Consider the following 23,654-nt stretch of genomic DNA (forward strand, 5'->3'; position numbering starts at 1 on the left):
AATAAATTGGCATGTTCTTAGGGAAGTAAAGCTCAGTTTTACAACTGTGAATGTTATGGCTATTTTACAACATTTGCTAGTATATCCTAATTGTTCTGTGGCCAACACCATAGAGCCCTATGTCAAAATAGCTTTTAAATACTGCCACAGGGTGAGTATGAGGAAATAATGATAGCAATCTAAAATGTGACTAACTAATAAAATTTACCCTCTGAGCTTTCTGAAATATTATTTTTGAGTCTTTCTTTTGGTAATTGCAGCACCGTTGAAATCAAACGACCTGTGGCAATTCAAAGGAGCTGAGAATTGTTCCCATTGTACTCAAACAATGGGATGAAGTTCTCGACATTAACATAAGCAAATATCCACTTCATTTCAGAAGAAAACTGGATGAAATCAATTATCCAACTTCTACTCCTGCAAAGACAAATGATGTGTTAAAATTTCTTGTATAATCATGTAAAGGAATACCTGCAGCTACGCTTCAAGCAGCAGTTTTTGTTTGGCTGGGTATAGGTATAGTAATATAACTAGTGATGATACTTTATACTCATTTAACACCTTTCATCGCAAACTACATTACCAAACACTAGTTATTTGAGCCTTACAGCATGTCTGTAAAAGGCTATTATACCATTGTGCAGATTGCACACAAAGATTAAATGGCTTGGGTTAGGCCACACAGAGAGTGAGTAACAGAGCCAAAAGGAGAGCGTGAGCATTGGCTCCCAGCCCTGTGCTCTAACTACTGGACTCCACTTCCTTAATACTGAATTCCCATATCGTTTCTCTAAAAGAGCTACAGAAACTTTTGAGCACTTGATAATTTTTAGTGTAATGCTGAACTGGTTGTGCCTCTCTCCACTGCTCCTGCATGACACTGCATGATGTTATTCCTACATTTTTAAAGGTCTCATTTTTACAGGTTGTCCCAGGTTACCTGGCTCTGGAGGTCGATCAACCTGACATTGTGGTGCTCCTGTTCCCTGTCCCCAATATACAACTGTTGCCTGCTGCAGCTTTGCTCTGCTAGCTTTCCTCATGGCCTCAGCGCTACGTCCTGAGCTCCACTGTGTGAGTGGCTGGACCATTCTGTGCCTAAATAATTCCTGCTATATGCTAGCTAATGTGAAACAGATGTCTCCTAGGCACTGGAGACAGCTTTCGGTCCTCCTGCAGCTGTCATTTCCCACAGGCAGGCAGGTAACAGATATTTGCCAGGCACAACCTTCCTAAAGGTTTGTGCTGCACCTAGTGTGTGTGTGCACCTCTGAGTGAGGAAGTGGGACCAGTGAGGAGCAATGCTTCATGCTCTGAGCATCTCCGGTGCCCAGAGATGAACAGCATCAATGACGCTTGCCCCGGCAGCTGTAGGCATGCCCAGACACCTCCCAGTGCGTCACAGTCTGAGCTGGGGCTGAGCCATGTCGTGCTGGGCAATGTGGCATTGGCTCTGTTTCCCATGACCAGGACAAGAGTGCACTCTGAGCTGCAGGCTGCTCCTTTTGTGTTTAATAATAAGAAGAAAATAGCATTCACCAAGCCAGCATGATGTTGGTGAAATGAGGAAGAACAAACGTGGAAGAAAATAATAACAATAATGAAAATAAACGTAGGAAGTACCGGAAATAAAAGGGAGTCTTGCATGTTGCCTTTTTGTACTATAGAAACGGGGGGTGTGACTGAATATCCAAACCACCTCCGCCACAGAGATGCCACCCAATCGCTGTGTGTGTGCTTTGCAGAGCTCCTCCCCTCTCCTTCTGGCTGAGCGGAGACCTTTAGAGAAACTGCCTGTTCTGGATCATGCAGACTGTAACATATAAAAGCTGTTAGCAGCTCCTGTGGCCAGAAAGCTTCACAACCAGCAGGGTTTTGTTCTTTGGGGGTTTGTAATAAGAGACACTCCTTCACAAAGGTTCATATCACCACATAGGAGAGTGCTATATATACTGGGAGAACAATAGACTGTATTTTTTTTTGATATTATCCAGAGGTAAGCCATTTAGCTCAATAAGCTTGCTTTGCATGCACTTTTAACAATGCTCATCACATTTTGCTGTAGTTATGATCTGAATGCAATTTCTAAGATGTTTTCATGCTTTATATGTGTTCTTTTGCCTACTAGTTTGTCTGTGCCACAGGATGTCAAAACAACGCATGCATAAAGGACAGGCATAACCTGGGATGTATTTTTTTTGTTTTCAGAGCATAACATTCTGTGAGGTTTCTTGCAGTCTCCAAATTTAAGATTTATAGTGTGGGTTATGGACTGATCTGGTGTGCTACCACTGTCACTCTTTCAGGAGCACTACTAGCTCTGATCATGTAATTCAGGGTATAATGATATTTCATCTGCTGTGTTCATAGTAAGAGGATATTATCATTTAATGATAATATGGTAAGTGAAAATTGCTCAGAAATATGTGTTCTGACTGGATTGTTTTTGTAATTGAGCTGACAGAATCATTTTTCAGACCACAGCCTGTCAATTCACTTTGTCTTGCTAACCAGATGTTCAGAATCACATCTTTGACATCTTCTCTTCTACAGATCTGTTCCCTACTGCCCTGACTTAAAGCAGAGTACCTCTGTGTCCTTTCTCCTCTGGTCCCAAAATGACAGCAATCACTGCAATCAGTTGTGCTTTCTTATTTTCCATTCTCTGTGAAACAAGTACATTAGTGTTACCCAACTCCACTGACCTACTCCTGTCAAACAATAATTTCACTGACATTGAGACGGCTTTGGCAGCTCATCTGGACTCTGCAAAAATTCCCAAAGCCAGGCGGAAGCGCTACATTTCACAGAATGACATGATTGCCATTCTTGATTATCATAATCAAGTCAGAGGCAAAGTCTTCCCACCTGCTTCCAACATGGAATATATGGTAAGTGAACTTAATTTACCTCATAGTAAAACAAACTGTAAGCCTGTGATTTTGTTTTCTTAAGTTGTGGGGATTTAATTAGGCAGACAAAATATTTTTAACTCTTATTGCTTAATAAAACGTTATTTTTTTACATCTCTTAGAGTTGTACTAAAGTATCTAAATACCAAACTTTGAACCTTTTACGAGCCCTGTTGATTTGCCAATTCCATGAGTAGTTCAAGTGAAACTGCTGGGACCCCAAGTAATGAAGTTGTGATTTAACTGCTAGTTGGCCTGAAGTGGCATAGGATCATAGTGTACATGATCATAACATGTGATCACATGTGCCTAAAGTGCTAACCATTAGCAGTCCCATTGTTTTTGTGGAGTAAATTGAAAGTCATTGTCCTGATGTATGCCAAAAAATATAGTTAATATTTCTAATTTATTTCACAAATAGTACTTTCAGACACAATATGGTAAAACTGCATTTGTAAAGCAATTCATTTGATGCACTGTGTGTATCATGCTCATGGTTTTTACTTAGTGCATATTGTTCACCTAATGTTCTTATTTTTTCTCCATCAAATACAATGCTTATTTTAGATGCTTTTCTACTATGCAGGATTGCAATGTGTTTGAATGTTATGTTTGTAGCAGACACCTTTTCACCTTATTGGCAAATACTCATTATGTGAATTGTGTGTTCCTGCAGGTATGATAGAAGTTACTCATTCTCCGTGATTTCATACTTGGCACTAATAGCTAAAGCAGCATGTTTGCTGTTTCGTGTTCCAACTTTGAATGCGTGCATGTGAAGCTCTAATGTTAAACGTAGGTTGGCCAAGCAAAAAATATTTTACTTTCACAGCTAAGACAAGTTGTGTCAGCGTCATAATATCTGCTTAAAGTCACAAAGCATCTCAGATGATGACAGTTAACAGTTTTGAGAAAACACAACACCATCAGCATGACATAAAAATGGGATAATAGTAATAACTTCTCCTTTTTAGCAGCTAATGATTAACAATTTGGACATCTCTCTATCACAGATGTTACCTAAATCTGGATTTGATCATTTAATTTCTTAGCACATCCCAACAATGCCTCAAAATGCTGAATGCATTCAAAACATTGCAGGATGAAGTCCTATAGCCATACCATAGTCTGAGTTTGAAGTTTGTGAAGTGGAAAGGTCAGAGACAGAAAAAATAGAGAGGTCAGAAGTCAACTTCAGTCATCATTTTTATTGCTGAGCTCTCCACTGACGTTTCCTTTGATTCTGCATAAATAAACTTTGTTGTAATGTCTGAGGGAATGGCAGCCTACCATGTCTTTCCTTGGCTTGTGTGTTTTAGAAATGTGCTCCTGCAGTTTGCTTAAGTGAAGCCAGCACCCTGTTGTATTCCCAAAAGTTTTGTGAGTGCAGTGTTCTTAGCCTGCTCAGTAAAAAAAAGACTTCATAGAGAAAATCTTCTTTGATTAAATCTACATTTATTTCACTCATGTGCTAAAACTGCCAAGGTTTCACATATATTTGTTGTGTGTTCTGCTGCAGCTTTCCTCTGCAATGGTACTGTGTGAGGTTTGATACAGAATCAAGACTGGGGCCATGCTATTTACAACGTACGCATTACTTTTTTTCCTTGCTATTCTTACTATTGCTTTTACCAGTACCACCCAGCCATGGGACATGCCTGTGTTTCTATCATCATCAGCCCCATCAATAGGTCAAGGTCAAGGTCTAAGGCTTTCTTTCACCTTTGTTTTCCCAGTTTGAAAATAGTTTGTTCTTTCATGCAGCAGAATTCAGAGTACCACATCAATTTACTTAGGTAATGCTCTAGAATGCAACTCCAGCTTGAATCTCCAAGTGGAAGGTAATCTCTTGGCTACTAATTATATTTCAGCAGAATTAACCAATCCATGTCTGATTTATGTAATGTTACAGAAAAAAAAAAAAAAAAAAAAAAAAAGAAGCCCGTTGAGCAACATCACACATAGGTGTGACAGCAACCTCAATTTAACTTTTTAACTTTGAGGCTTCAGAAAGGTTTTGGTAGGAAGGTCTGGAAGATGGCATGGTGTTGTAAGCCTACCAAAGCTGGGGACCCGTGTATCAGTAATGCCCAAGTGAACTTGATCAGTTCATTCTTTAGTCTCCGTCTAATTATGTGTATGGCACAGCATCTGCTTTGTATTATGTGAACATAAGATTACTGCTGTTATATATAAATGAGACTGTACCATTCAGTATGCATTTCCAGAAACAACAGGCATATTGCCATTACCAGCAGACAATATGCACAGTGCTGAAAGACTGTTACGGAGTGTGTGTTCCTGTTCTGAACACTGTGGAAAAGTGCAGTGATAGTGATGAAAGTGGCCTTTTCCCATTAGCAGTATGGTTTAGTGGAGGACTTGTTAGTGTTAGGTCAGAGGTAGGACTTGATGATCTTGACGTCTCTTCCAACCTAGACAATTATGTGATTCTCTGATATAAGTATCTATAGGTGCATTAGATTGTGGAAACCTCTTGTAAGTGTGATGAAGTAGAGATGGCCTACGCATGAAGTAGAGATGGCCTAAGCAGTTCAGAAACACACGCACACAAAAATATTTTCAATTCTATTCTCTGTCCACAGTCCTACTGAATCATGTTTTGTTCTGTTTTCCTAATTCTGTTAGGATCTCTTTTCATGAATGTCTGTTACATTCTTACCTCTATAAAAATCTGTTTTATTTTCTTCTTCACTGGTAAGAGCTTAGGGTTTAGCAATATAGGTTGGTTCTTTAATCTGTACCTGTTGTCTTGAAACTTTGTGTGCTTAGGACTTTTGATGAGAGGTCACAAAAAATGTCAAACAATGCACACATTAGGCAAGGAAGGTTCATCTGAACACTGCAATATCAGAAATGGGGAGCATTTTAACTCCTTCTGGGAGAGGTGGGAGTTAGTGCTGCTCCATCCTGCTGTTGTATGCAGTCTCTGAAGTAGACAGATGGGGTGTCAAAAGCAACGATGGGAAGCATTGTTCAATTGTTAGTCCATAGAGAAAGAAACTGCATGTTTTATGCACTGTGGGTCAATAAGACTTTGGGTAATCTTTCTCTTGGGATGTTATTACTCTATGAGTCATACTCCCTTTTTTTTTTTTTTTTTTTTTTTTTTCCTGGTGCTGGTAGTGCTGATGCCTTTGATTTGAAGTTTTTCTGCAAGTACAAGTCTAGACTTAGTGAGTGTGGAAAGGAAAGCAAATGAAAAAGGAAACAAGAACTTCCAAACCTATAATGCAGAAATAATGTCCTCTGCTTTTAATTTGGGTCTTTTTATATCCTTCATTCCTTTTCATCCAAAACTGTCATTCTGAAGCCTTCACTTGTGCCCTAAAAGCTGATGCCATACCTGCAGAATAAAGGATGATATAATACTTTTGATCTGGTGGAGGCTGGGTCATGTGAGGTTCTGCAAAGATGAGTCCTGAGCCCAGTACTGATCAACGCAGTAATTAATAGACTGGCAGTAGCATGTCAAAAGTATAAAAGATGGGACAAGATTATACACTCAAAAACATGAAGCTAGATGTTTGTGGAATGCTGCCTGAAGAGCAGAGAAATGTTCTAGATAGACTTGAGCCTATTAATGTATGGAAGACGGTCTGATAGAGTTTCAATTCCTTTTTGTTCAGTGATTGCATAAGTTCTTTTATATTTAGGGAAACATGGCCTTCAGTGAATGTGTCACTTTTTAGGACTCAAAGTACTAACAGATTCCCAGACTAGCATGAAATCAATTAGCTTGGATATCCAGAAGTAGCTTCATGGCAACACAACAGAAGAGAGTTTCTCATGAGCTGGTGGCAGAGGAGTTGAAAGGAATGGAGAATCTTAGCTAACTCATCTTCTACTGAATTCCATATGAAGGAATGTGATAAGATGGACAAAATAAATCCACAGTTGCTCTAAAATAAAAGTAATTGTGTTCCAAAAGAAACTCCTATAGTGTGGGCTAAGGCAAAATCACAAAGGAAATCTGTTCACTCTGTAATGCCCAGGGGTGGCCTTTTTTTTTGCTAAGTGATGAATATGGAGACTGCTTTGTGTCCACAAAGGTCTGCAGGCAATATGCAAGGTCAGTTCAGAGAAGGAAGAAAATAGTCTGCTTAGTGGTCACAGATATAAATAACTTCAATACTGTTTCATTCCTGAATGTGAAAGTCTTCATAAAATTTTCTTGCTGTCAAGGTGATCTTAAAAATGTTTTTTGAATATGCTACAGGTTCTGGGTAAGAAAAACAAAAAATAAAATGTTTTCTAACTACTTCACATTTTCCAAAGTCCTATTTAATACCTGAAAGCCTTTCATATGAACATGGAAAAAGTGAGTTAGTGTGTTTTTCACTCCAATGCAAGAGTATTTCTGATAAATAAACTTCTCAACTTGTTTACCTATTTTTGCTGCTGTCAGTTTGGTTTCTTACAAACCAGTCTAAATCTTGGAGGACATTTTGTACTTGAGTTGTTTGCCCTGGATCATCTACATTGTCCCACTGAAATCATCCATGCCTGTAAGGACTACATGACTAGTTTCTTCAAGATTTATGTCTATTGAGTTGGATAGGATCTCTTAATTCATATAGTTTATCCCCACCCAGTTGCAGGACTTCCTTCTGCATTAAGTACATATGGTTTTCATCTTGTCTGCTCCTGAACACATATAGTGATGCTGTCTCAGTCACATCTCTTGGCAAATATTTTACCTTAGGAATAGAAATGATTTCCAAATGTCTAACCTAAATACTTCCTTCCAAAACTCAGATAATTAATCTTTATATTCACTTTAACTGTCCAGTAGAACTTCTCTCCTTGTTTCATTTCAAACATTATTTTTCATATATTTACTGCCAGTTTTCTTGGAATGAATTAAGTTGCATTAGTAATGTATGTATATAATGGTACCGTAATTTCCATGTGCATGTCTTATAATATTTCTGCATATTGGAGCCAATTACTGTTGCATTCTATTTAGAGCTTCTTTATTAGATAAGGGAACAGCAGTGTCAAACCAGGTTAGACATGTATTTAACTACGCATGTTTAAAGTACCATAATACAATGAAGAATTAACCCTAGACCTACTTTTTCCATTTAATAGATCTGTTCCCTTAAATCCTATATACACAGTGAAGGCTGAAATGAGCCAAGGCATAAAGATCTTAATCTGGTTTTCATCATGCTAGAGCACAAAGTAAATCTAAGTATACTCCACTGAGTCTTCTAGGAGGAAAGATATCAAGGAGCTTGGAGCTTCTCCAGTGTAATTCACCTTTCCCAGTTGGCCATAGCTTTTAGATTGCTCTGTGCTGGTGATTCACAAGTGAGGTGAATGCAAGTGGTGTGTAATGATGAAATATATTGTCTGGCTCCAGTTTTTCCTTCCTACCACTTGTATTCATGTTTAGACAGCTGAGTATGTCCCTTCCATCTGGTGCCCCAATGCACCAACAGGAGTGTCTGAAGATAGTGAATGTCACGAATATGATTCCTCTCAGGAAATTAAAAGAAAGCAGAAAGCATTGAACTGATCTCTATGGTTATAGTTTGAGGTTTCTGTCTGCATGCCAACTTTGAAAGGAGGCAGTCATTTTACAGCATACCCAGCCTTTTATCCCAGCAAAGGCAAAACATGGTATCTGAAAGTAAGCTGAAAGAAGACGAGTAGATGGAGTTACTTTCTCTTAATTTTGTCAGAGTAGAGTTACCTAGCTTTCCTTTATCCATCAGGTGCATTTATCCACTTACCTATTTCCTACTGCACCACTCTCAATAATGGAATACTGTATTATATAGCCACTATTAGTGGCTATCAGTGAGATACAGGATGCTGCCCATTCTTCTAGCAGAATTACTATCAACTATCAACTATCAGAATTACTATCAAAATCTACAAACCTCTAGGAACCACATTCAGTATCAGTAACTAAACTGGTGTTTAGGGTGAAGACAAAGTTGATGCTAGCTCTGTGAGGTATAAAAGACACAAGTTATTTTCAGTAAGAATGACAGAAAGACCTGCTTAGGAGATGAAAAGAAAAGACCTGGAAAGTACTTCTTGAAAAATCTGAAGAACTTCCCCAGAAATTATATTGTTGATAAATACTATGATAAGGAATGACTGTGTTGAATATGTTTTGCTATGAGACCTCCTTTCCAATGTTTTGTATGTATTTTAAAACACCCATCACTTGATGATGTTTTAAAACAGAATATTTACATTATTTAAATTTAGTGTTAGCAGAAAGCCTTCTAGGAGTTTAAGCAAACAAAAAACAACTTGGTAAAGTCTCTGATAGAAAAGCAGCCTGCCCAGGGCCCTCAGAATTAGACATTCCTTTATTATTAAATGTAGCACCTCTTGAACTTTTTGGCTGAAAACAGAGACAGGGCATTTTTCACAAGAATCTCAATCCAAAGTACACAGCACTTTGCTTCATACATGAATGGAGAAGATAGTAACCTTAAACTTCTCAACATTTTTATCCTCTTTCTGTATCTGTAAAGAAGATCTGAAAAAGAGAATAGACTATCCAAGTCTATGGAAAAGTGTCTCCTAAAAGCAAAGCAAAGACTGTCAAACCCAAGATAACCACTTGCTTTAGGATGGAGAGAACCATCAGCACAGGCACCTAGACCTGCAAATGCATCTGCAGGTACCCTGTGACAGGGTCTGAGGTATATTTTAACTGAACTGAAAGTGAACTGTTTTTCCATCTCCATCTGTACAGTGTTATCTGTTAATCTGTATAAAGATAAACCAATCTTAAATTGAGATGCCTTCTTATGAGAATAAAGAACTATTGTTCTTGCTCTTTATCCTGAAGAAAGAAGAAGCTGTGTTTTCTTTTATGTCATGCTGCTGTATCTTTCAGTTAAAGCTACTTTGAAAAGAATAAGTATTTTCTTTGAAAACTTTTAAAGAAATTAAGAACATTTTTGTTTTAATGAAAAACTTCAGTGGTTAGTAATAAAAAAGTAAAAAATGTAGATTATTTCCGTATAGAAGAGAAACAAAACACTACACTATGAAACAAATATTTTTTCTATTCACATGATGTGGTTTAGATAAAAGGCAATTTGCACAGATGATATTTAAATTGATAAAGGTCAGAGACCTTACTCTTCAGACTTATGACAAATTGTCAGGGCAACACGGAGCTAGATGAAGTTTGGTCCTTTTTGTTACCAGTTCTGTGATAAGCTCTTGCCAACCAAAACATGCCTTGCAGTAGGTTAGGAAAGCACTAAATATTTTAAGATATGTAGCTCTGATATTTAACTTTTCCAAAAGCTAAACAAATAATAGCATATCAGGGAAGCTTATTGTTATTAAATTTGACAGCCTACCAATTCTCTTTGTTTCTTATTGCTTAAAAGCCTGGTGTCAAACATGATAAGAAATGTGGACAAGCTTTAGAAGAAACAAATTGAGTATTAGCAATGGTCAAGCTTCAAATAATAGGAGTTTGAATTTGCACCAAATAGACAACCAGAAATAGAAACTTCTATAAAATACAGACTTGAAATTGTCTTGAATTTTCATAAGAAAAGAATTTCTGGCAATGAGTTTTCTTGGACATCTGTTTGGTGATGCCCTAAGTTCTGTAAGTTAGACCTTCTAATACTGAGCCCTTCAAAAGTGTGAATCAGATGTTTGGAGGTTTGTTTATATGAAAGTAAATTGACTATAAACCATTGCACAATTTTACTTTGAGTTGCAGTGGAGTATTGGACAAGCAGCTTGATGTATTAACTGTGTTAATACAATCTGCAAAAAAAAGTACAGAACCGCAATTCCCATCAAGACTTTTTCTCTAGGGGACAGACTTTGGGAATTTTCTGTGTAAAGTTCTAATTAGTACCTAATACGGTACCCATTTATTACCTAATGGGGAAGGATGTGTACATGCAGTAGGCACCAATTATAGTATGCACAGTAAAATGTCTAACAGGTGGCAGTTGAGAGCAAAAATTATTTGTATTCTTAGAGAGAGAGAGAGCGCCTGGAGTCCAAATGATCTCAGAGACCAAATAAATACATAAAGTTGGCCAAATCTGTCTATAAATTCCAATGACCTCATATGTTTCCATCACAGTATGTATTGAAAAAAGTGAAGGCAAAAAGACGAGGCTCTTTCAGTGACTCTAGAAAAAGCAAGCAGGTAGAAGGGCTGGTGGGTAGTTTTATTAAGCTTTGTAATTTAGGGTAGTGGATGTGGTGGGGGGTCCTACAGAAAATCCCTGAACCTTAAAAAGCTACAGGTTCAACTATACAAAAGAGAAGGGAAGAAGCTGTTCAAGGGACTCCTGCATGCCCTGTATGCTTCTGTGGGATTTCTGAGAAATGGCCACCACACGTGTGAGCATTATGGCCGGTGCAAGTATGTACAGATGAATAACGTATGAGGACAAGACCTGCATATTGGGGGTAGCAGCCTACATCTGCTAATTAACTCTGGAACTTGAACTAGCAGCTGTGGAGTGCAGCTGCACAGAGGGGCTGGAAATGTTGGATTTCATCTTTCAGCATCCCAATTTTTTTCTCATAGATCGAAACTGTTTTAATTGAGGTTTTCTTCTTTCCTACTCTTTGCCATTCTGAAAATAAGTGTGGCTGATCTTCAGCTGGACAAACAAGGAAAAGAACAGGGTTAATAGAGAATAAAATCAGAAGTCTGATATAGAAAGGTTAATTTTTTGGTCACTGCTAGAAGAAGGTCCTACTGGCCACCTTCTGAGGTAGATAGGAACTACTGTGGATTTGTTTGTGCTATTGGTACCAAACAGAAATCTGAAGATACTAGTATGAGTAAACATATATTAATGACAAATAAGATGCCAAAACTGACAAATTGCCACTTTATATTATTATTACTGCAAAATGTAACTTAATGTAGTATCTGGAGCTTGTCACTCCAGATGGACAGCTGGTGGCAGCAGGTTAAGGGGTGAGACACAGCACGCTTGCTTAATATTAAGGTCAGCAGCCCTTGACTGCTGGGTGCCCTGGAGGATTCTTGAGAGGATTGTGAGTGGCTGAGAGGTGTGTGTTTTGCTTAAAATACTTGCTTTGCCACTGAGAAATTAGTAGAATATTACCCCAGCTGATATGTCATTAAAAACAAACAAACACAACAAAGTCCAATGTAAAGTACTGAGGACTGCTGCTAGTATTTAATATTTCAAGCAATGCCCCTTGTGCAGGTGAGGGGAGCTTCTGTGGTACTGGCAAAGATGAGTCAGGGAAGTTTAAGGATTATGATGACAGCAGAAGAATGGAAGTATGGTTCTGCATTGTCCGAATACTTTAAAATGATCTTTAGAAGACCCTCTGTTCGCCCAGGTTGAAAATATATCTTTATTTCCCAGTGAATGCATCTCTTCTAGCTATACAATATGCCTGCTGGCAATCTGAAGGAAGCAGTGCTCCTACTTCTTAGTTTTTTCCATGTTATCTGTGGGACACTGAAGGCAGTAAACTTGAATGCTTCAGTTTACACAGATATCCACAAGGAAAGAGAAACACTTTAATACAGCGTATTACTAAATATTCTGCTCACTTTTTGTCTAGATCACAAAGTCTTGTGACCCATTGTCATGAGTAATGATTTCAGGATATTTGCAGAGAAGGAGAGAATTAAATTTGCTTTGGTAATGGTGTCTCTTATACAGCAAGGAGTGTATAAGGGTATTGCCACATTAAATCAGATCAAGATATTTTTCCTGGTATTTTCTTTTGTCACTGGAAATCTGCACTGTGAAGGGAAGGTATATGTTTGCCCTGAAAAGAAAACAGATAATTTTTGGTTCTGAAAATCAGGAAATCAAGAAAAGTTAAATGAAAATGTTTCAGCTTTCTCATGGAAAGTCGTCTTTACCTAAATGGTCAACCACATCTCAATAATGCTTGCATTATGAAGAAATGGACTACCAAGGGATAGACTGATTTTTTTCTCACTCTACATTTTCCAGGAGTAACAGATCCTAAATCTTTCTGCTTCCTAATTCTTAACTTACACAACTTTCAAATGGATATCATTCCAGATGAATGTATCAGTCATACGTTCTCAGGTGTGGCCTCTCTAGTGGGGGCAAATAAAAATTAAGTCTTTAATTTACCTTTTTAGCTCTAAACATATTACTGTTTTATGTATCTGTTTTACTTGGAAGCTATTTCACTGCTTGAATCAGATTTTTTTTTGTCTACCTGTAAGGAAATTGAAATAAACATTTTATCTGTGCGTATTTTATTTTTACACTTGAAGTGGTGAATCATTAGAAAAAGGCGATGTGAAATTATTCTTAGGGCTTGCAAATGGAATATAGTGTTGACAGATATTACTGGTGGCTTTGGAAGAATGCATTAATTGCTTTATGAGGAAAAAAAAAAACACAACATACCACATCAACAACAAAAAAACAGACCATGTCTTACAGATTTTACCAGTCAGATAAAAAATTTGAGGATAAGTACTGGCAACATTGAAAGTGAAAATCATGATTTTGTTTTTATTATTTTTCTTTGATAGTATGTTGAAGAGTTGCAAGAGAAACAGGCATATTCATATTTATATAGTGAGAATGGTTTTTGTTTGTTTGCTTGTTTTTTTTTTTCTTGTTTTTTTTTTTTTTTCTTTTTTTTTTCTCTCCTATTGAAAACCTATGAAATGTTGAGATCCTTATTTTTCAAATGAGGAGATGATATCTTGCAGAAATAGGAAACAAGTAACTAGTATATTCTGCTATATATAAAAGCAATTTATGAATATAACAGTTTTACCTTTGCAGGGGTAGGTATTGTCAGTTTATCAAAAGAAAAGCATCTGTCAAGGGTCAATGTGATTTTCAAGACATTTGTCCTTTCCTTTTTTGACTTAGCTAGCCATAGTTTGCATGACCTAAAACATCCCAGAACTCATTTGCAGCACTCAAAATATGAGAGAAGGCCTTGGCAGGGGAAGGAAACCCTCTCTGTCTTTTTTGATCAAAATATTTAAAATGTTCTCTCTAAAGCAATAAGAAACCTCGAGGTGTGTGATCAGGAAATTGAAGTAATAGTAATACATTGCCACTGTTCTGTTTGAGCTTTTCAGACAATTTAGAAAATTAGGATCTTTCATTAAATGTACTTTCATAATGTAGTATGTTTCTGGTTCTTCGAGCTATGGAAAATCTCTCAGAATATCACCTGACATAGCCTTTTCTCCAGGTGTTGGCAGTCCTTTGGTTGGCCAAGCTGAACTCTCAGAGAGAAAGATCACATCCTAGAGTTCTGTGGGCTGCAAGCTGACATCTCACAAAGGCAACTTGGAGCCCAATGTTTTAAATGGTTCCTGGCAGAAATGTTGTGTGGCTTATATTTGGACCACCTCACTGAGGTTAATCAAGGAAAAAGCAGTTGTATAATGAGCTCTACTGATATGCACAGGTCCTGAGTCAGACCTTACACAAGAGAAAGTTTTGCTGACCTGTATGGAATTACATAGTACAGATACTATGAAGCCAGACTACAAGGACTCCAACCTATTGTACAGCAAAACTGAGTGGTGCACCATGGAAAGATAAAGTCCGTAAAGGAAGATTTGGCATTAATTATTTTGCCTATAAACAGTTGTACCTATAGTATACACACACACACACACGTGCGTTGGTAAAGTTACAGATCAGAAATGACACAACCCCTTAATACCTTAATCGGCTGAGGCTCGATTTCACTGTCACTGAAAGTGAGCTCCAGAAACTGACAATGATGCCTTGAGTCCCTACTCTGTTTCAGACAGTATAGTTTAAATAATGGATATATGACTTCGTTTATCCATCATTCACAAATGTTCTCAGAAAAGTTTGCATATACAAGATGTGGTAATAAATGTTGCTGTAGTGCATTTAAAACTAGAAATAAGAAACTACAAATAAGACAGTAAACAATGAAGGTTAGTGTTCATTCTTGAAAAAAATACCACAGGGTAAATGTAGCCAGCATAGTGGTATATTCACAGTAATTCAGCAGTCTGTTAGAAGGTTTGCAATAAGAACAAGTGAGGCAGAATAAGAAAGCTCCATTTAATCTGTTTCATGTAGACTTAATGTGTTCTATTTACAGATAAAATAGTGAAGTTTCTGTGTGAAGTAATCTGCTACTTTCAGCTTTAGCTCCCCCTCTGTATCAGGATTTGCCCCATAAGACATGTATTAATCAGGGTCAAAAGAGAAAACTATTGCATTTGAACTATAGATATTAGGAGTACAGTTATGACCACAGTGAGAAAGAGTGGAAGAATTTTGTTTCTAAGTTCAGTTCATAGTTACAGTGGTTATATATACCATTCTTCAAATTAAAGCATAGCTATCAATGTGGAAAGGGAACAGCCAGTTTTTCTTCTACAAATGTTTTGAAAAGGTCTTTGTAATACTGTAGTTGCTTCTATTTTTTTTTTTTCATTGTAATGCTTCTTCAACTTCATGATCATTTTATTACCTAAGAGGACAGTGGTGATTAGGACCTTATGGTAATAAAAGATAACCCAGCAAAGAACAAAAGGACATCTCCCTACCCTCTACATATGTAAGAGTGACAATGACAGCAAACAACTACAGAAAGAGAGAAAGGTGTGAGGGCACCGTGACCCACTTTACAAGGTTTTCTTTGAGAAAGGAAGCTTCCTTTGCGGTCTTTGAGAAATTTCATTTAATATTAAAAGATTACATTTTATTCTCCATTGCTTATTATAGATTATTGGAATAACAAAATTTATTTGACTATTTGTTTACAGAGTGGGGAAAACGATAACCTTGGGTTAAAGTCTAGCCTCACTGACAAAATTCCCACTGACTTTATTAATGCTTAGATCACATGCTGTATGAGTGCACAGAACACCCTACAACAACCTCATAGAACCTCGGAAAAGAGCTTTCTTGGTGTGGAAATGCTCTGTATAAAAGCACTAGCCTCTTCCCTATATTCGGTCCATTTGACAATTTTCAAGTGAAATGTAGTTTTGAACTGTAGTTTTTCAGGGAGACAGAGCAGTGTAGAGAGCACAGTCAGACAGCTTTCTAGGAAAATAATCATTGGCAGAAGAAAGAAAAATAAATTGGCCAAAGGATGTTGACTTCGAGTTGCCAGTGGAAATGTGATGAGACACTTTAACTCTATCACAGCTTAGTTAGATCCAGCTAGGATCCTTTCCAGGTGGAGGAGATTTCCAAGATCGACCGAATCAATGGTCTGGAGAGTTCAGGAGGGATCTTTATATTGTGTGGCAGGAAGACAATTGCTTTCCCAACCATTAATGACCTAGCAAACAAAGGTTTGCTATCCCTGAGGAGAGAATGAGCAAAGTTTGGCACTGTGAGCCTGCATGATTAGTATGAGGATGAGTCACATCCTCAGCTCTTGACCCACTCTGCATGCAAATCTTTTTCCTTTTTCCTTTTCCTTTTTGCAATTTTTTGTTCATATCAGGCGGCTTTCTCTGACATATTTAATAGAAAGCCTGTATTGGCCATCATTACACAGTTTAAAATTTTATTTATTAGATCTTTTTAAACATTTGTTTATTGTTTAAAATTCAGCTAGCTTTTTAATTTCTTCTCACACTGAAACTGCCCCTCTGTCTTTTGAGTTACTGCAGTTTCTCTTTTCAGGATATTTCCATATATCCTGTTTCTTTGTGTATAACAGTTAAGCCTTACATGTTCAAAAAGCCATAAATCCATTTGCCGCATTGTCCTACATGCCCAAAATGGGACCAAACTGAGATAAAAATTAATACAAGTGTTGACTCAGGATCAGACTTCTTTTGAAAGGGGAGAACTAGCAGTGCAGTCTCTCGCAGTTTAGAAAGTTTAGATTTTAGATCATTATAAGATAATTTTTATCTGATTCGCTATCATTTTTTTTCTGCCTCAGCCTATATTATTTGCCTTTGCTTGTGCAGAGGATCTAGAGGTAGTCCTAAATGTACTGAGATCACTTTTCTGAGAGAGAGAGGGAGGAGGAAAAAAAAAAAAAAAGTTTTTGGTGAAGTGTTTTGTTCTCTCCCATGAAATCCAAATGATTTGCCTAGTAGAAGGGGACTCCATAAAAGGGAAATTCACCAGCCTGTTAATGAAGGAGTGGAGGTAATTAAAAGAAGCTGCTGCTGATACTCCCTCTTTCCTCTCTCTCCCTCCCCCTTTATTCCTTATTCAGTGATTATATTTTCTCTTTCTCTTTCATGTTGGCCAAAAATGTCATATGTTCAGAGAATGGTTGAGATTGAGTAGATAACGGCAAGAAGAGTGAAATATATATATATATCGCAGTAATGTTTACCTGCCAAACCCATGATTTTTAAATGAGTTTGAAACAACCCCCTATAACTTTCCCAGTCTAATGCTGCAAATGATTTCTGAGAACCAGAAAATGAAGCTAAAGAGAAAGAAAGTGGATTACCAATGTTCTCACTGTTCAAGGGGGAAGAATGCCCAGTTTATAGAGGGTATTAATGGTGAAAACCTAATCCAGTCTTCACAGTTCTTTTAAACAGCTAACATACTACTTTGCAAGGCAATTCAGTATGCAAAAATATGCTGGGTGAAAAGCAGGAGCTTGGTGCTATTTGTGCAAATACAGTACACATTCAAATTATTGTGGGACTGCAGCCAGGTCACTTGGGAGCAAGCACACAAACCTCATGTTCAGCCTCCTGGCAGAGAGCACTCATGCCAGAGGCATGATTAATCTCAGCAAAGGAGAGTGTTTATGGGGTGTCACTGTACTGGCTGAGCTGCCCGTTATGGATGCACACCAGGCAGCTGTGTTTGGACCCACATGCTGGGTTCATATGCTTCTCCATTCCCCTGGGCCTGGGCAGCTCCAAGCATCGTCTGTGGCCCTGGCCTCTCAAGCACACTTCCCATGCACACTTTTATGCTAGTGCCTACTGTTGCCTCCTCTTTTAGCCCTCTTTTTGGGACCACTGTTAAACCACAGAGATTATAAAGGGTTATTTTTATGCTGTCTGCATTCAGCTATTTGGCTTAACAACAGAGATAGAAATCAGGACAAATATCTGTACAGTTTTCTTCCTCTTGGACACTGGAGCATTCTCTGGGTTATGGACAGTGCCAAAGCAGCTCCAGGTCCCTTTCTTTTGTATGGTAGCGCGCCAGCTTAGTCTTCTTTACCTAAGGTATAGATATATCTCCTCCATGAAAATCCTCTGAGAAACTCCCTTCATTTTTCAGAGGTGAAGTCAAAGCTCTCTCTGGCTCAAAGACTATTCCTTCTTAGGAATCTTCCTTAGTCTTCTTCCTAACTCTTCTGTTTTGTCCTTTTTACTGGTGATTTTCTCTGACTTCAGTCTGGGATCTTTCATGATCAAAATGTAAAGCAAATCTCTCCTTTAACCACCATTATCTTACTTTCCCTAAGGTGATTCAACTTGAAGATCATTTGTGCTAAGGGTTCATGTTGATCTGTGTTGCACTTCTTCAGCTTTAATCTAGGAAGTACCTCACCCACTCCATATTAGGAAAAGCTTTGTTGAATGATTATGGCAATTCCATAAAATTTACTAAAGTTTGTTCTGTTCATTTAGAGAAATGTCACAAACTACCAGGCAGAGTCAGGGACGTAAATTAATGTCCAAGTTCATGATCTGTGGTCAGCTCATTCGCTCTGAGATTTTTGGGGAACTTAAAACTGTGAAATCAGTGTTTTGGAAATCTGTATTAGCACATAGTACAGAAAATATTTGTGTTGTGGGCCACCTTATCGTTTGATAAGTTTATTTCTGACTTTGCTTCTTATTTCATACCTCACAGAACATACTCTTTATTTCATAACCAGTTGAGATTTATGAGTTTAGCTTTGTGTATAAAAAGATGTAATGGGCCGGGTAAGCATTTTTACCATATTTTGTTCCTTCTTTTCTACCTGTAATTCACTAAAACTCTCCTGCACCAAAACAGTCCAAACGGAGTATTCAAAATTCATGTCTAATTCCAGGATCTAGAGCCTACTTGGGTATCACTTAAACACTTAGATATTTATGCATGGTAGGATATTCTTCATCTGGAGCTCCAGTGGTGCAGCAGGTTCTACTGATGATAATTGTGTTATTGCTGAGGCCAGCCTATTTGTTGTGGAAAAAACAGCAGAGTTACACATAAGCATGTAAGCGAACAGGCAAAGTATATAAAGGAGACAGTCTTACTGTCATGTTTTTACCACTGGAGTAGAACATAAAAAGTTGAAACAGGTCTTCTTACCGAACTGCTATCTTTTTATTTCAGTCAGGTAGCAGTGTCAGCTCGAACACAGAACAAAGTAGTGAAACTCATACTGCACCTGGAAACTACCCATAGTCTTTGTTTTTATGGAATCTCTTTTCTTGACCTTGTGGCCTCAAATATGAAAAGCTGCCACACACACTCTCACTGGCTATAGATATTCCTGAGATCCTATTTCAAAAATGTTGGGGTTTTGCAGGGTATGTAATATCTGTGCTGAACTTTTCTTCCCTATGTGCCTGTACTTCTCTTTAACCTTCTGAGTTCTATCCAATGTTTCACTCCCCTCCACACATGGATCTCATAAATTCAGGAGGGAAAATGGCAGGTGAATGCCTGCTCCAGATAAAAAGGAGAGATATGAATACCTGCCTTCCTCTGATGATATAGGCAGGGATTCTGCCCAGTTTTAGGGCAAATGCTGTTGCTGTTACTGTGCTGACCCATGATTTTCTGGATTCAGGAGGTCTTTGCCTAGGTTATAAATCTGTTTTTTCTTAAGTATGTTTTTGACTTAAGATATCTGTTATATTCTTTCACCATGATTGCTTTTTTTTTCTTTTTTTCTGCATACTACTGCCTACTGGTACTTTATTTTGTCAGGTTTGGGATGAAACTCTGGCCAAATCTGCAGAGGCTTGGGCTGCTACTTGCATTTGGGACCATGGACCTTCCTACTTACTGAGATTCTTGGGCCAGAACCTGTCTGTAAGAACTGGAAGGTAAGAAAATCCTACAAAATAGTTATTTTGTTACCCTTTGTAAAGCCTTTGGGATTCAGATCTTAAACTGATACAAGACTCATCCAGTATTACAGCAATAATTGATATCCATCTATAATTCACAGAGATTTTTCACTTGGGTTGGGTATTGGCTTAATACTATGCTCCTAATGATGTTTTGAGAAATGTACTTTTAGGTGACTTGCATCATGGGGATTGGCAGCAGAAAGTTCCAAAGTACCTTAATCTGAAATGACATATTTTTCTTTCTGCCTTTTAAATAAACATAGGTATCGATCTATTCTCCAGCTGGTAAAGCCATGGTACGATGAGGTGAAGGATTATGCTTTCCCTTATCCTCAGGATTGCAACCCCAGGTGTCCCATGCGATGCTATGGACCCATGTGCACCCATTACACACAGGTTACATAAATTACATTCTTCTATTCAAAATGTACTGTCCAAAGATGGACTTTTCTGTGATGTATTTATAGCTTTCTGTCATATAAATGTATATATAATACATATATATTTCTTTTCAATTTGGACTTCACCAATAATGAATATTTATTCAGATGGTTTGGGCCACTTCCAACCGTATAGGCTGTGCAATCCACACATGCCACAATATGAACGTCTGGGGATCTGTTTGGCGACGAGCTGTTTACTTGGTATGCAACTATGCCCCAAAGTGAGTTACTTTCTTTTAATATTGTTTATTTTTATACTGCATGCATGTTTGGGTACTCTCATAGGACTGCTTACTCATTTTTCTGCAGCCTGATCTCTATTTATGCTTTTTTTCTGCAGACTGCTCATTCATTCTAACATCACATTTGAACATGTTGCAAATGCATGGCTTTGGTATACAAAGAGAAAAAAGAGAGAAAAAAATAACCTGATGTGCACAGAACAAAAGAAAAAAACAGTTATTTTTTATGATTATTACTATCACTATTCTCCTTGTCCTCTTCATATGTGTTTGCTTAGCTTTACTTTTAATTCCTCTTTTCTTCACTCTGTTGCATACTGCTATATGAGCTAGACTTCCTCAGGTAAGCTACAGGACTGTATATCAAGCTGTTGATTTACTGTGAACCCACATTTTTGCCCACAGGACACCTTTGCTTATAACCATGCTGCATAAGGGCAGCCCTAGCATAGATTTTTCTATAAAGCTCAGTGTCTACAAATCTCATCTTACCTTTCAAATTTGGGTCCATCAAAGTATCTGTCATAGTCACCTGTGGATGACCCCTATTATGAGATAGCTGTGATAGTCTGTGTTAGGTTGAAATGAAGAAATTATTTTTTTCCCCAGTGTTCACTAGACATCAACTCAAGCGCATGTCTGGGTGCAGAATGAATCACTAAAGTATGGATCGGGGAGAGCTTCAATTTAAGGTTTGGTTTGGACCAGTGCTTCAAAAGCAACATGGACAGTGTAAATGAATGGTCTCTCTGACTGTATAATAGGCAGAGACATAGTTCTGTATAGAAGGCTATAGAAGTTCTGTATAATTAACTGAGCATGTTTTCCATAAAATTTTGGTCCAGGCACAGGTCCATTTGTGGTAAAGAATATGCATGAATATGTCATTATTCTAGCTGATACAAGAGTAAAAGAAGTTTTAAAGATTTTGCAAATTAAAAGAAGATAGGATTTACTAAGAAAACTGGCTTGAAAAAATGGCCCTTTTCCTTTGGAAATCAGTATCTCTTTGTTCTTTTCTCTTTAATATATACTATAAAAGGATGTTAAGAAATGAAGATGAGGGTTATCAGGCAACAAAAACTGAACTGAAATCAAAGTTTATAAGAGAAACACAGATACTATTTTTTGTACCACTCAATTTGGAAAAACAAAAATAAAATCTTCCTAGGATAAATCTCTCATTGTGTTAAGAAACAGCAAAAGAATGGTTTCAAGCATTAGGCATTACTGAAAATTGATACATTGTTTATCTATCAGGTAGCAATTAAAGACATTTTATATTTTTGCAGCCTAAAAATCCATGTTTCTCAAAAGGCAAACCAAAACCTGGAGTTACAATCTTCTTCTCTGGAGGAGATTTTTCAGTATTTATTTGTTTCTTAGGTTGTAGAATCAGGGTTTTGACATCTACTTCTTGCACAGTCGCAAGAAAGAGTACTAAGTGGACTTCCCTGGTTTAAGGTTATATTCCTAAGAGTTAATTAAAATTCAGTTAAGGACACTGAGTTTAGAGACCTGGAGCATACATTTTGAAGTCTTTCTCAGTCAATAAAGGCTGCATCTGTCTGAGTAACACAGAACATCAGAAGCTTCTCTAAAGGAGAAGGAGATGTTATTATTACCTACTTGAGTTATTAAGATTGGAATTTGGTAAAGATTTGGGGTTTAAAACTCCAATAACTTTCACTAATACCATGTTGTAATGCTGAAAAAATACATATGCTTCAGAAATCAGGAGAAAAAAAGAAAGGTTAAGGAGGATAATTATAAAATTTACAAAGATCCTGCACCTGGTTAACTAGAATGGACTCATAGAAGTCAGCCATGTGTTGTATTGAAAGTGAAGCAGAAATCAGCTTTCAGCAAACTCTTCCTGGATTTCCGTATCTGTTATCAAACTAAATATATTTCCTGAGCACTCAGTCTGCTGTACCCATTTGGAAGAGAAGTAGAAACGAGCAAATTATTTGAGAGATTCCTGCTTTCTTCCAAGGCACAATCCAAACCAGGGCTTTTGATCTAGTGTTATTGTCTGGGAGGTGGGGGGATGAGAAAATGTTGCTTAAATAATTTTGTTACACACTGGTATATCACGTCCCATGCAAACTAGAGGAAAGATCTCTCATGAGTGAGACATAATGTTTAAATGGAAATCTAATTTTAACTTTTTGCCTACCTCACTTTAAAAGCCTGGGGATTTATATAAGCACCTAAAAGTCTGAAAATGTTTTTCAGGCATTTCTAGATCTTCCAGTTACCTCTAAGTCTGGACCACTCTCCAGACTTCTATTCTTTTTCCCCAGGGCTCTGTCACAAACTGTAGAGATCTATTCACCAGGTGGGAGCCCTCCACCTCCCATTAATACCTGAGGCCCCTACAAGTGCCCCAATATAGTTCTTTTTAATATAGTACTGTATTAATACTTGTCATCTTCCTTTTTTTTTTTTTTTTTTTAACTGTGAATTCAGCCTCAGAGCTTCACAATGTGGACCCAAGGCAATGAAACCTGATAGTCACTGCAGACATATAAAGGATATGGAATGAACCACTGTCCTGGGATTACATGGTCATTCTTCTACTGCTTTTTGGGGGGGGATCAGTATATTATTTTTCCATCAGTAACCTACAGAAATATATTCATGTATGTTTTCAGTAATGGAGCATTTGTAGGATATCATGCAAAACATTCACTTTAATCACTCAAAACATGTGCTGTTAATGAATATTTTTTCTTCCTCTCTCAGATTGCTAAGGATTTTGTTTCCTTTCTTATTTTCAGGGGGAATTGGATTGGAGAAGCACCATATAAAGTAGGAGTGCCGTGTTCTGCTTGCCCTCCAAGCTATGGAGGCTCTTGTACCAACAACCTTTGTTTCCCAGGAGTGACATCAAATTACTTATATTGGTTTAAATAAGTTAATGTTTACATTATTTAAAAACTAAACAAACAAAAAACCATGGATGAGTAACAAGAAGCTTGTATATTGAATTTTGCACATGTTATATAGA

At 37.5% G+C, this 23,654-nt stretch overlaps 1 protein-coding gene across 1 annotated transcript; it reads left to right on the plus strand.

The window, feature by feature from the left end:
- Positions 1 to 2,618: 2,618 nt before the first annotated feature.
- On the plus strand, positions 2,619 to 23,560 carry PI15 (peptidase inhibitor 15; the record flags this gene model as incomplete). The annotated part of the gene is made up of 5 exons (XM_084282985.1): positions 2,619 to 2,891; positions 19,811 to 19,929; positions 20,220 to 20,352; positions 20,505 to 20,620; positions 23,425 to 23,560. The coding sequence occupies 5 exons, from the start codon at positions 2,619 to 2,621 to the stop codon at positions 23,558 to 23,560; spliced, it is 777 nt and encodes a 258-aa protein (XP_084139111.1).
- Between the last annotated feature and the right edge of the window lie 94 nt (positions 23,561 to 23,654).

The sequence above is a fragment of the Netta rufina genome, assembly GCF_964035555.1.
Source record: "Netta rufina genome assembly, chromosome: 2".
Lineage (NCBI taxonomy): Eukaryota > Metazoa > Chordata > Aves > Anseriformes > Anatidae > Netta > Netta rufina.